This window comes from Notolepis coatsorum, assembly GCF_963971535.1.
Source record: "Notolepis coatsorum genome assembly, chromosome: 15".
Taxonomy (NCBI): domain Eukaryota; kingdom Metazoa; phylum Chordata; class Actinopteri; order Aulopiformes; family Paralepididae; genus Notolepis; species Notolepis coatsorum.
This window is the reverse complement of record NC_140179.1, coordinates 70,959,501-70,974,431: the sequence shown is the minus strand read 5'-3', so window position 1 is coordinate 70,974,431 and position 14,931 is coordinate 70,959,501. Positions and strand designations below refer to the sequence as shown.

Here is a 14,931-nt window from a genome sequence, read left to right as displayed (position 1 = left end):
GAGAGAGAGAGAGAGAGAGAGAGGAGAGAGAGAGAGAGAGAGAGAGAGAGAGAGAGAGAGAGAGAGAGAGTAGAGAGAGAGGAGAGAGAGAGAGAGAGAGATGAAGAGAGATGAGAGAGAGAGGAGAGAGAGAGAGAAGATGAGAGAGAGAGAGAGAGAGAGAGGAGAGAGAGAGAGAGAGGAGAGAGAGAGAGAGAGAGGAAAATAGATGGATGGGTGGCAAAAAAAAGAGAGAAAGAGATGAAGTCATGAACTTCATCATGGGTAACTTCTAAGGCTGAGACCACTTATCGATTTATATATTATTTAACGTTAGTTTGTGTGTGTTTGTGTCGTGGGCCAACTACAAGCATCGCAAAAACTACAGTGAGTGCAGGTGACACACGCAAACAAATATTTTTTTATGCAAAACAATTGTACAAAAATGTCTATATTTATCGATAATTTGTCCAATTTATCGATTCTTCCAAATGCATATCATCTCAGCCTTAGTAACTTCTTCTATATCGTGTGGGCAGTATATGGATGGACAGCCTGATAGAAGGTTGGTGCTCACCTGGCGTTCTTGCTCCACACATGGAGTAGTTTCAGGAGAGGGGTGGGAGAGTATGGGGCTCTCTGTAGGCAGACGACCCACCTGGAGGTGCAATGGAACAGGAAGTGAGGCTCACGCCAAGGGTGTGTTCCCCCTCCCTTCATACCTTCACTATACAGGGTTCCCACTATTTATAATAATAGTAATAATAATAAACATTATTTGTATAGCACTTCTCACACAAGAATTGCAGCCCAAAGTGCTTCACAGCTGTGATAGAATGAGCATAAAATTGGCATAATTATAGACGGGCGTAAAATTTGCAGATATTAAAACCTCCCGAAAATGTTTTAATAGATTTCTGTCGTTAAAATCTATTGGAAAAAGAAGATTGTAATAGATTTCTGACAACTTAGACATTAAAATCTATAAGACTATTAGCAGGTTTCTGACTAAATAGAAGCAATGCATAAAGTGCATACATAAAATGAGTATAAAATAGACAGAATAAGAGCAATGCAAAAGTGTAGACAGAATAAAAGTAGTGCCATAATTTACATAAATTAGCATAGATATTTATGATAAATAATTTCCCCAAATCTTTCAAGAATCTTTTTGACAATCCAGGAGAATAATTGCTCACAAACGGTCATATAATTTACCAGTAGGCCTAGTATCCACACATTTAACCCCAGTTGTATTCCTCCTTTTTTTAATGATTCAGGGTTCATGATGAAGTGTCTCACTTTAAAAATAAGGAGAATAAGCATGACCTTGTCAAATGCCATGACGGCCATAACAAAAGAGAGCATGGGCCACTAATTGAGCAACGCTTCTATAATCCTACCAACAGGTAAATGGTAAATGGCTGCTTTTTTTATATAGCGCTTTTATCCAAAGCGCTTTACAATTTGTTACTCACTCACACACAACGACGGCGGATGCAACCATGCAAGGTGCAAACCTGCTCCTCGGGAGCAATTAGGGGTTAAGTGTCTTGCTCAAGGACACATCGACACGCTGCCCGGGAGGGAGCGGGAATCGAACCGGGAACCTCCAGATTGCCAGACGACTGCTCTACCTCCCGAGCCACTGTCACAGGGTGACCAAACGTCTTCTTTTGCCTAGAAATAATGTTTTGGTTTGATTTATGATGATATAAGATGCTTATTATACAATAATTCTTCAATAATTACGTGTGTAATCAATAATCTTTGTACAATAATTGCAAGTTATGCAAATGTTAACAAATCCGAAACTGCATAGTGCACTTTATTATTAGTTACTTTATGAATTTGTATCTTTGTGAGGTTACTGTTTTATAATCTACATTGAAAAGATAGATATATAAAAAAATGTATATATCTAATACAGAAGAGGTATTATTTAGAACATTAATTCATATTTTTTTTGTTATTTATTTTGTCAAGTAATACTTGAAAATAGCTATTATTTGTTATAAGTAGATTTTTAAGTAATTTTCTTGAGATTTGTCAGATAGATTACTTTAGGCATAATAAAGCATGTTGAGTAACTTTGGTTATAGAGAGATATTTTGTTATATAATATAAATAATAATGTTCTATCCATACAGAGGAGGCATACTTTAAATATATAAAAATGATAAGGCATCTTTGAGTAAACTTTGAGTATCTTGAGGCTGGGGGCAGAGTGTCCTCTTTTTTAGAAACCACAATATGGTCACCCTAACCAACAGTCCAGTTAAAAAAAATTACACAGAGGTTTGATTGATTGAAAAGTTTATTAACAGGTTTACATAGACAATCTAAATGAGCGGCTAAAATACAATAAAACATTTCCAGCACAACATAGATTCCCCCCCCCCCCCCATGATATTTGGTAATTTCCAAATATTTCAATGTTCCAGGTTTTCGATGGCTGGAAATCTAGTCTCTAAAATTCCAGCTTTTCCAGGACTCAACAGTGATGAGCGATTACCAGACTCCTCATTTGCTCCAGACCACAAAAAGATGTGTGCAAATGTACTGCACCACTCAAATGTTTTTACCGGTTTGTTGAATGTCCACTTAAAATATCACTAGGTGACCTGCAAGCTAGCTAAGTGCTCTGAAAATGCAACACCTGGCAAACCGGAAATGGATCTAGGAGATCGACGTCAAATAATTGGGATATTTTTCCTCCAGTCTCATCGGCGAACGGTGTTGTTTGCAATCAGTCTGATCAATATATCAACCCATACTAAATAAAGCCGTTACTGACGATCAAGGAATTATAAACGACCCCCCCCCCTTCACGCATGATGAAGCATAATGTATACCGATCATATACATTTTAATTTTTTAATATAGCGTGTATAGGAAAGAAACGCCAATCGATAATCTATCATATGCGTCAGGGCCTATAACTAGCGTTTTTGGAATTACAGCAGAAAAGCTTAAAAACATACTTATATTCTCGAAGGTATTAACACAACAATATATGAATGAAAAAATATAACGTTCCCACATCCTGAACGATAAATACCGGTAATCGATGTTGAATGGGCCATAGTAATGTCAATATAGCTATAATATTTAAAAAAGTTATAGCCCTGCAAAGAAGGTAAACATCTCCATAGGGTTACAGTGCTGGCAGACTGGGTATAATGATGGGCACAATGCCCGGCGCCCAATGTGTTAAATGTTACATACAAGAGCTTTAAAGTGCAGTTAGTTGCTACCTGAGGCCAGACCACAGCCTGGAAGACAGCATCCAGCTCATCGGGACTGAAGCTGTAGGACTCAAAGCCGTCGAAAAAGTCCTGGATCCTCAAGACTCCCAGACGCCTCAGGTGCTTCAGAGGGTTGATGCAGCCCTTCTTCAACTGGATACAGAGAGAGACAGAGAGAGAGAGACAGAGAGAGAGAGAGACAGAGAGAGAGAGAGAGAGAGAGAGAGAGAGAGAGAGAGATCCGTTATCATTCACCTGATCGGGGGAGACATCAGGGATGGGAATTTCGAGTAATTTAGTCCTCAACCAATAAAAGATTTGTAATATGAGTCAAATAAAATGAACCGACACACAGTTTGTCGCCATACTGCAGCTCCAAAGTGGATACGGACCACTAGCCACTAGCTGTTGGCCAAAAACACCTCTCCCAGAGTTTTAAGCTAGGCTAGTGGTCCGTATCTGCTTCCATTCCATTCCTGTGGACAAGACGCTAAGCGAATTTCCCACAATGTTGCCGTGTTGACCTGGCTCAAAAACATGACCTGGCTAAAAATGGTATTATTATCTTGTGATTATCTTGTTCACAATAATTGTTTGGCAGCTTAAATAAACTTTTGATTGATTGCCCAGCCTTATTATCTGGTCCCTAAAATTCAAATAAAGAATCTCATCAGTAGTTTAGTTTAGTTGGATCCCAATTAGTTGACACAAAGAGAGCCGACTGGCTGGTCTACCTGGGGTCCAACTTACAAAACATATAAGTATAAGTTCAAAGAAAAACAAATAAAAAACAAACAAGAAGACGAACCAGACAAATAAAAACAAGCAAGAATTATAATCAGACGGAACAAAATAAGCACACCATTAATTGCAAATTCGCACAAAGCAAAACTAAGCACCTATGGAAATTGAAGATGAAAAAGTAAAATTTGGACTTCCGGTTTGCAACGTTCTGGTGAGCAGCCCACATGAAAGAGCTCCCAGTCAATGAATATCAAAAAAAGGAAGTAAAACAATTCAAAAACGAAATAAAAAGTGAAGTTTCGAGGACAAAAGAAAGAAGGAAGAATGAACACGAGGACAAATGAAAGAAAAGCAACCCCAGATGAAGTAAATACACAGATGGAAAAGACTCAACACGAGGCAATGATGCAACAGGTAGAACAAGCTAGCGGGACGCAGAATGTCAGTGCAGAGAAGCTACAGGCTAACATACAAACTAGCTTACAAGCTAACATAGAGGCTAACCAGGCCACCACACAGATTGGATTAGGAGCAATGCGGAGCATACAATGTAACACTGAAAAATCCAACGGAGGTGGCAATGAAGCGTCGGAGCTATGTAGAAATAAAGAAAATTCAGAAAAAAGAAAGGAATCAGGTCCTGACACCGTGTAGGAGGCGGCGAGGGACACAGCGCGGAGAGGATGGAAGGTGCCGGGAGGGGAAGGAGAGAGGCCTACGGTCTAGGCCTACGCTGACGCAGAGGATGGAGAGGGCGCGCAGGTGGACCAGAACCGAGGACGAGGAGAGGAGGACGGGAGGAGGAAAAGAGGGGACCTGAACCGATTCAAAGCAGATCAACTATGAAGAACGACAAAAGGACATGAGAAAGGGGCATGAAGGGACACGGTGATCCAAGGAAAGATACAAGACAAAATCAACGTGGAAGAGTACCCAATACAAACATACACACGGGGGACCTGGGGATGAGAATAGATACAACAGAGGAAAGATAATTGATAATTGTTACCCCAAGTAGTATAAAACTATAACACCAGAATTTAGAATAATTAACACTATGATTTACAATACACACGTTATAGACAAACTATTTGAAATTTATTTTAAAAAAGGGAGGCTGAGTGGCGCAGTGAGCAAGGCGCTCGCCACTAACGCAGGATATGCTGGTATCGAGCCCAGTTCTCGGCTTGCTACCGGCTTGGTCGACCGCCATACTAACACAATTGGCAGTTAGAGGGTGGGAAAGCCGGTGGGTGGGGATTGGACGTTGTGGACAGCGACTCCTACAGGTCGGTTGGGTAACGCCGGTACGGCGGAAACAGGAAGTATCGGGGGAAGCGTGAGCCTCCCACGTGTTACTCCTCGCCACAGAGTTCGAGCTGTTGCGGTGAAAAGATGCGACAGGCTGCCTCCTCATGTACCGGAGGGGACACGTGATGCAAGGCTTCTATCCTCACTACAGCCGACCAGTGGGAGGCATAGTCTAGCAACGTTCAAGACAGGGGAGGGAAGAATTGGAAATACGAAATTGGGATGGGAGAAAAATAGAAAAGGAGAAAAAGTGGATAAAAATAAAATAAAAAGGGGACATGCTGATTAGGAACATATTGGGGAATAATACACAGGATTACATGTGACACACAATACAAATTAACATGTGCATAAGAAAGACAAATTCAGAACATTGACCGGTAGCTCTGAGGCCGTCCACAGAACGAATGCTGGACTTATATAGTGCGCACTTCGCCACTAGGGGGAGCCCTATCACTAGGAGAGCCATTACTCCTCACCCTTCCAACGGGGAACAGAGGGATACGACTAAGCTCCTCTAACACCATGGGAGCGCCAAATGTTGTCTTTTTTCTTTGAGTTATGTAGAATTTGAGTTATGTTAGAATAGCAGTTGCTTTAAATGTGCACATGGACATTTGTGAAGGACAAGAATGAATTCCCTCTCTCCTCTACCGAGCCTGGCCCAATTAAATTCAAGGGACCCATGTCGCTGAGTGCTCGGCCCCGCGTGGGACGGACCTGGGATGTGGGGGAGCCCTATTTCTGGGGGTAGTTGGCGGGAGGGGGGGGTCCCCCTTATGGGGGTCTGGGAGGCTGAACGTAGCCATATTCAAGGGGCCCATGTTAGTGCATTGTTGTATTATGGATGTCATTGTAAGTATTGTCTAAGTGTTGTTTGTCTATAAATGTTAATAAAAATGTAAGTAAAAAAAGAAAAAAAAGTAAAAATTACAATAACGATTAGGGAGATGTCTCCTAAGTAATTAGTACTGTATCCGGTAGTCTTTAACCCTTTCACTGCCACAATACAGAAGGTTAACCCTTTCAATGCCACACGACAGCAGGTTAACCCTTTCACTGCCACCCGACAAAGGGTAAACCCTTTCACTGCCACACTACAGAAGGTTAACCCTTTCACTGCCACACGACAAAGGGTGATCCCTTTCACTGCCACAATGCAGAAGGTTAACCCTTTCACTGCCACATGACAGCAGGTTAACCCTTTCACTGCCACACGACAAAGGGTAAACCCTTTCACTGCCACACTACAGAATGTTAACTCTTTACTATCACACTACCGACGGGGGAATGTTCCCTCACATTTTTCCCTCAAATTCCCCCCCCCCCCCCCCCCCCCCCTCTAAAACACTCAAACCTCCTGAGCAGACATCAGCAACTACTGAGCAACATACGTCACCTGCCGATTAACCGTTAGTTGATAAGCGGCGGTTTGTAAAAAATCTGAGAATCTTAATTTCCCTCAATGTCTAACATAAAAATATATACATTTTGCTGATACACAGAGAAATAATACAAAAAGGCATATTATATTCCTTAATCAAATATTTATTTTACCATTGATTGATGATACAGAGCAAAGGCTGACTCGTCATTATTTTATTAAGTGAATTATAATGCGACTTCAAGGGTGACCATATTGTGATTTTTTTTAAAGAGGACACTCTGCCTTCAGCCTCAAGATACTTAATGATACTCAAAGTCTACTCAAAGATGCCTTATCATTATAATATATTTAAAGTATGCCTCCTCTGTATGGATATAAAATTATTGTTTATATTATATAACAAAATAATATCTCTCTATAACCAAAGTTACTCAACATGTTGTATTATGCCTAAAGTAATCTATCTGACAAATCTCAAGAAAATAACTAAATCAACCTTTGACAAAATAATATATATTTTCAAGTCTTACTGGACAAAATAAATACGGTAACAAGAAAAATATGAAGTAATGTTCTAAATAATACCTCTTCTGTATTAGAAAATCCAGCTTTAAAAAATATATCTTTGTATCTTTACAATGTAATGTAAATTATAAAACAGTAACCTCACAAAGATACTAATTTAAAAGTGCACTATGCAGTTTCAGATTTGTTGCAATTAGTGTACTAAACTAATTTATTACACACATAATCCTTAGAATGATTGTATCATAAGCATCTTATCAAACCAAAAGATCATTTTGAGGCATCAAAATAGTTTTCAATTATTTTCTTTCTCTCTCTGTATAGCTGCATTCTTCAATCAATTCGGTCAACTTTGCCATGAAACTCTCGCCTCGTACTGCTTTGTTTGTAATGTTTTTCTGTGTCCATGTGAGCTTTGAGATCGCCAGCACCTTTATTAGACACAGAAACATATGGTCAAGCTTTGCACGCGTTGCACACCGCTTCCAATTAGTCTCGACCGGGACGATAAATTGGGAATCTTCTCTGCAGTTAATCTGTAATGTACATTTTCGCGTTTGCATTGTGAGGAGCCAGCAATGCTGGTCGGATCTGTCCACTTCCTCATCTGTTGTGTGTGTCTGTGTGAACGCAGTAGCGACGCCCACAAAGCACTGAAAGCGGGGCTTCTCTTGGTAACGTCACACGCAACAGGTTACCGTAGTATTCGGTGCAACGCGTCAAGTCAATTTAACTACATGCATATTTTACACAAACGTTTCTGTGCGCGACAGATTTCAGATGTGCGCGGGAGCGTTTTGCCATGTGCGCGCGCACGGGCGCACCTTAGGGGGAACATTGCCGACGTGTGATAGTAATGAGTTAACCTTCTGTAGTGTGGCAGTGAAAGGGTTAAATTATTATTATAATAAATGTTTTCTCTAATGCTTTTTAGATGATTGGTTCTTGTAGTAATCGTCATCACCTGGTCACGGAGATCCAGCAGGGTGGAGGCGGAGCCGGTGATGCACAGCAGGATCTGGAACACCTTGGGCAGGAACATGTGGATGAGGTGGCCCAGTTTACTGAGCACCACGTGGATGATGTTCAGCAGGCTGTGCTGGCGTCCCAGGGGCAGGACGGCGCGCGCGTCTGTCCCGGCCAACGCTCCCTCCACCGCGGCCAGACACGGGCCTTGAGGGGAGACGGAGATAATTAAAAAAAAAATAAAAATTTGAAAAAAAGGCGAGAGAGGGGGGTGACTGTTGGGCCCAAGTTATCCTGAGATTGATTTTGGTTGGGTCTAATCTGTGTCTAATGAATGGGTTCTTGTGTTGGGTTATGTGTTGATTTGGAATGTCTTTGTCTAGTGGTTATGAGGAGTATTAGAGTATTAGTGTATGGAATGTCGTGCTGTTTTTGAGCACGTTTTAGTTTTCTCTGAGATGTTTCTCTCCGTTTGTTGTTTTATTGATATTTGTTGTTTTATTGATATTTGATTTGTTCTATATGTTTGTATATTGGTTATTGTTCTATATTTGTTTGTATGTCTGATTTCGATTTGTTTAACACATTCCCAGCCAAGCACGGACATGTCCGTGTTTCGGATCCAACAGTAGAGGGCCAACCACGGACATGTCCATGGCAAGGTTGTTTTGGCTTTTATTCCATTTTAATAACCTACTCAATGTCACCGAGCGGCACTGCAGATTTACCCTACTCTTGGAATTTGGAAAAGTGCATTACCGGCCAGATCCTCGTAGGGGCGCTGTCTCGATAATGCAGTGTTCCCTGTAGCAGAAAGGTGTTTTATTTTTTTGGATCTCGAATGGACTTTCCTGTTAGGGTGAATCTATGCGTGTAGCATGTAGCATGGAATACGTTTTGGGGCGCTGAATTCAGTATGCAGTAATGGAATATATCATCAGCCAATGGACATATCGATCTACCAGATGGCGATCGATAACTGGGAAATTGTTTTTTTGCAGTCCAACCGGCCACAGGTAAGATCTTTTTCACGTAAATTACACGCTGATCAGGCCTTGTTATCATAGCCAACCAGGCGATCAGCGAATGTGGCTACTGAGGCTAACGCGGTTATTGGTAATCAATAATCAGAAACGACGTCCCCCGCCCCCCTTTCATGCATTCATGGTGGAACATTATATCGATCATATGCATTTTGATTTTTAGCTCTAGCTTCTGTAGGGCCGAAACGCCATTCGATTTAACGTTATTAGCTTAGCCGCCTGTATCTCGTTTTGCAGGAAATATACCAGACCAATCCCATATAACGCTTATATTCAAGACGCTATAAAATGGGAACGTATTGATGAAAAAATTATTTCTTTAAGCCATTTTGAAGGGACGGTTTATAGTGTCAATTGACAATGAGAATGGACAGATAGCAATACTATAAAGTATAGATTTAACTCTACAAACAGCCTCACGCACAATGAAACCTTATTATGATATGCTGGCCTTATAGAGTGAGATTAGACGGATCCAAATGGCCCTGAATGTGTTAATGTTCTATATTTGTTTGTATATTTTATTGGTGTTTTATTGATATTTGTTTAGTTTTTTATGTTGTTTTATTGATTATTCTTGTTTGATTTTTATATGTTTGTATCCAGACCCCAGGAAGAATAGTCGCTACTGAGGCAATATAAAAAATTAAATAACAAATGGAAGCAGAATTACAATGTTGTTTCAGAGAATTATGAGTGTGATGACCATAGATAAGTCATTACTAGGGTCTACTTTGATTCTGTGTAGGGATGCTCGATATTGGCTTTTTTACCAATACCGATATTGTCCAACTTTTCTTTTTTTTAATTAATAGTTTGAAACACAAAACAGCTCAACATAAATACAGTACAATACAGACAAAACTAAACTCAAAACAGTACAATACAAATAATACTAAACTCACAAACAATAAAGATAAGATAAGATATTCCTTTATTAATCCCCTTGGGGAAATTCCAGCGACACACACATACAGCTCATCGTCTCATTAATAATAATAACAACATCACAATCATTACATTTTTACAGTAACAATGGCACAGCATAATTTCACACAGACATGTACATTTGTTGACACATGTCATCTACAGCAGGGGTTCCCAAACTTTTCAGGCCGGGGCCCAGAAAATAAGGCGTCAGAGAGCCGCGGCCCAATGCACATCGTCTGGCATTTTTTATTTATTTTTTGTCATGCGACCGATTTTTTAAGCCAAATATCACTTCAATCCTATTAAGTTAGTTCAAGTTAGTTATTAATTTATATGTGCTATTTATGAGAGGGCTAACTTGTTGCAAAATAATAATGATAATAATAATAGCCTCATTAAAATACTATTGTTGCTTCGGTTGTTTTCAGAGTTTTATGTGCATAATCTGTTATTTAGTTTGAAATGTTCGTTGAAATAAGTAGTTTTTTCGTTTTTGTTTATTTATTAAGTTAATATAAAACCATAGTCACATTTTAGAATACTATAGAATAGAATTTTAGAATACAACTAGAAACACTGTCCTGGCCTGCTTCTAAGTTCAGTGGCCTGACAAAAAAAATAAAAATAAAAAAAATAAAAATAAAAAAATAAAAAATAAAAAAAATGTTTTTTTTTTATGTTTTTTTATTTTTTTTTTATTTTTTTTAAATCATCTCGCGGCCCATCCGTGGCTGCTCGCGGCCCACCTTTGGGTCGCGACCCCGACTTTGGGAACCACTGATCTACAGAATGCCTGAGATGCCATATGCGATAGTCAGGCTGCATCAACAACTGAGTAGTTAAACAAAGTGTCGTGGCGGGAGGGAGGGAGGGATGGACGGGCGGGATCGGGAGACAGTCTTCGGATCCACTCCTACAGCGCGCATACTGTTGGCTAGGCGTACACACGGGAGGAGAGGAGGTCTGGGTGGGGGTTGGGGGTGGGGGGGGGGGGAGGGAGTGCCGAGCCAGATCTGGTGGGGGGGTTGTTATCTTGTCTGACCGAGCAGACCTTGGCATTCCACAATTCTACACCAGACTTGAGAGTGTGGGGGGGGGGGGGGGGGGGTGCAGCAGTAGACAATGATTCCTAAAAGCACCGTTTTGACTCAAATTCGATCCGTCGCGCTCTTAATGTCCTGCGCGACCCCCATCAGGACTTGACCTCTCAATTGTTCGTCAGATGAATGGACAGTGAGTCTTTTAACAAGTTCCATGTACAATACAATACAGTACAATACAGACAAAACAAAACTCACAAACGGTACAATACAGACAAAACACACTAACAAAATGGGGAGGGGGGGGTGCAGATCAAACACTCCTGCTTTCAGTCATAAGTATTCTCCAAATATGTCCTTATATAGATCCAGGGATATTGTCCAACTCTTAATTTCCGATACCGATATCAACCGATACCGATATATGCAGGGTTCTCCCCCCCCCCAAAAAACGGAATAATTTCAGGTAATTAACATTAAATCTCTTGCTGTGGAATTAACACAACATTATGCATACTTTTGACAATAAATGTAATCAGAATTTGTTCTTACTTGCTTGCCTGGGTAAATAAAGGTTATAGAAATGTAATTTTTTTTTAAAAAAAATAATATTTTTTTTCTTTTTTTAAACAGATACAGATATTTTCCGATATCACATTTGAATGCCAATATCGGTAGGCCAATAATATCGGACATCCCTAATTCTGTGGCATCCAAATGAGCCGTGTTGAGGTTGGAGATTATCGGAAAGCTACGTTTTAGTTGTGACTGATAAGTTTGTCTACTCTCTCAGCCACTTGGCCAAGTTACTAACCGAATCACTTGGGACATCCTCTTCTATTCTAAACCTCTAATTGGCTGGTTCGTTGTAGCATTTACCAGCCAGTCATTGTCGCCTGTAGACATATAATGCTAAATATTCACTAACGGCAACAACAAAAAACTCTCTCTGAGAACGCAGTGCACGCTTATTTGCGTCACGCGTAATGATAGTCTCGTTCTCTTTCTCTCTCTCTCTCGGAACGCAGTGGTGCTTACTTGCGTCACGCGTAATGAGAGTCTCTCTCTGTCTCAAGTAGCCAAACTTTACACTATAAAAACTAAGTGGATATTTGGATTGCAGACAGTGTCAGTTCCACACTCGGGTCAGAGTGTTAGAGCATACCATATCACAACTCGGCTACAACTGTAAACTTTTAGTCTTCATATTTGGAAGCCTGGGTCATGTTCATAAGTTGGGTGTTAGAGGCCTTCAGATGGCCGGCCTTCCGAAGAGAAGAGCCAAACAATTTGCAAGATATTGCTCAGTGTCAGAAATTATTGGCAGCCGCGCAATTTGGAGAAGATGCTGCTATCTGTATCCATGAGCTGTGTGTTGATTGTCAGGTTCATCATCTATGTGTGTGTGTAACTTTGGTTGCCATTGTCAATTTGAGCACGAATGTATCAGAATAACCCACAATGTACAAGTGCACTGATAATATTTGTGTTCTAAGGCATAATCATATAGTATGATGCAGTTTGTTGTAAGATTCCGTGTTACATTCTCTGAATATTGGTTGCTAATGCTATAGTTTGGCTGGTTACGTTACGCTGTAGTTGGTGTTCTAACATTTTGATACATGTGCCCTTTTAAAAATGTGAGCACCTGCCCCTCTAAAGGTCTCCGCACACGGCCCTGTGCCCTCCTTACCCTCCCCGAGGTGGCGGACGGGCTCCAGCAGCAGGTCGATGAACATGCCCAGCTCCTCTGCCTGACACCCGGCCAGGAAGCGCAGTACGATGGAGGAGCGCGAGGCGGCACTCGACTTGCCCTGGAGCTTACTGCCAGCCTTACTGCGCATCCGGCCAAACAGGATCCTGGTGATAAGACACAGGGAGCATAGTGGTCAGTGTTTCGCCTGTAGCATGTACAACAACAGTGCTATATTTACATTCATATTTACCGCATATATATATATATGCAGTGATGGGCAAGCTACTTGGAAAATGTAGCAAGCTACACTACAAGTTACTCTCGATTAAATATAGCTCAACTACAATGGAAGCTATCCCCAGAGAAATGTAGCAAGCTACACTACAAGAATATGGCAAAAATAGCTAGCTACATCGGCACTACTTTTTTATTTTTTTTTTTACTTCGTGACCAAGTTTCCACCAAACAAATAGGCAGGAAAAAAAATTCTCAGTTTGATTGTTTATTATAAAACTGAAACAAGCCCTCGGTCTGGCTTTTTGTGTCATCCTTTTAACATGAACTTGTATTACACACTTCTTCAATATCTGAATTGTTTTACTTCATTTTACTAGTATTATGCTACCATGTATATACTACTACCAGTACCAACTATGCTAATATGTCTATACTACTACAGTATGTACTCGGAGTATAACACTCAAGCTTGACATTGACAAACAATACTACTTATCCTTGGCTGCTAGATATGTACCACTCCTACTGACTTGTTGTACACAATTTGTAAGTTGCTTTGAATGAAAGTGTCAGCTAAATGACCAAATGTATTTAAATATGTAACTCACAAAACATTCCATGGCCCCAAAATCATGTGGGGACCGCCCCTGGGGGTCCTGTCCCACAGGTTGAGAACCACTGCTTTTCCCTCTTTTTTTCTTTTCTCCACCCCAATAATATTGTTCATTTTCTGCCTACAGTGAAACATCATGATAGCAGCTATCTTAGTTAAAGCTGTTGACAAAGTGTACTGACTTGTGTGCTGTTTGGGAACAGTTGATTTTCACCAGCTCACCTGAATGTGTCTTCAAGTTGAGAGCAGCATAGTTTTAGCCGTTTTTTCAGTCAAACTCATAAATGTGTCCCAGATAGGGCCATGGAGAGTCATTGTTGTTATTGACATCATCATCTTCATCAATGCCATCGAACCCCTCTGCCATTTCGCTCAGACTGGTTCTTGTTCATGTAATCCGTTAAATTGCATTCATTCAATACGTCTGTTTTGATTTTCACTTCCTGCTTTGCGGCTGGAGTCCCGCCCTATCCTGCCTCTGATTGGCCTACCCATAAAGTTTTGGCCTACCATACCCAATCGTGAAGTCGTCACTCATATCAAACAAACCAAGCAACCAATCATAGTGGGTTTTTTACGGGGATTTTTTTTTCTCCTCGCAGATATTCTAGTGAATGAATGAATGAATGAATGACTGTTTCTCTCGAAAGTAGCGTGTAACGTTTCTCGTCGCTACGTTACTACTTCGTTCTATAAAGAGCTCCGCTACAGAGACTGCTACCCTGGTTAAAAAGTAGCGAGCTACCAGCACGCTACTGAGAATTGTAGTTAAGCTATGTAGCGTCGCTACTTGTAGCAAGCTACTGCCCATCACTGTATATATATATCTGTCTGAATATACCTGCATAATAATCATTCTATATACTTACTTTTACACCTGCATTTAACCCATAACTCGTACATAGCATGTACAATAATGCTGTATACACCGTGGATATATATATTTATTCTCACCGTATATATATATGTCTATCCACACCCGTCTGTACATACCTGCACATAATCCTTACCAACTCTCTTCTACTAGTTACGCTGCTGGCCAGTATGACTACTACTACCATACTGTCTTTACACCTGCATCATTGTACATATATACAACTCTATATACATAATATTACAACTCTGTACATACATCAGATTAGCGCTACACTCGGTACTCATTTATATATTTTATACCCAGTTTATTACATTGTATATTACTATTGCATTTTA

General features: G+C 40.4%; 1 protein-coding gene across 1 annotated transcript in view; it reads right to left on the bottom strand.

Moving 5' to 3' along the window:
* Nucleotides 1-14,931, bottom strand: part of utp20 (UTP20 small subunit processome component) — a 118,058-nt gene that overhangs the window by 55,154 nt on the left and 47,973 nt on the right. Inside the window, 5 exon segments of the mRNA XM_084331035.1 lie at nucleotides 557-612; nucleotides 614-637; nucleotides 3,237-3,380; nucleotides 8,159-8,367; nucleotides 12,867-13,033. Of these exon segments, the coding sequence (XP_084187161.1) occupies nucleotides 557-612; nucleotides 614-637; nucleotides 3,237-3,380; nucleotides 8,159-8,367; nucleotides 12,867-13,033 (600 nt within the window).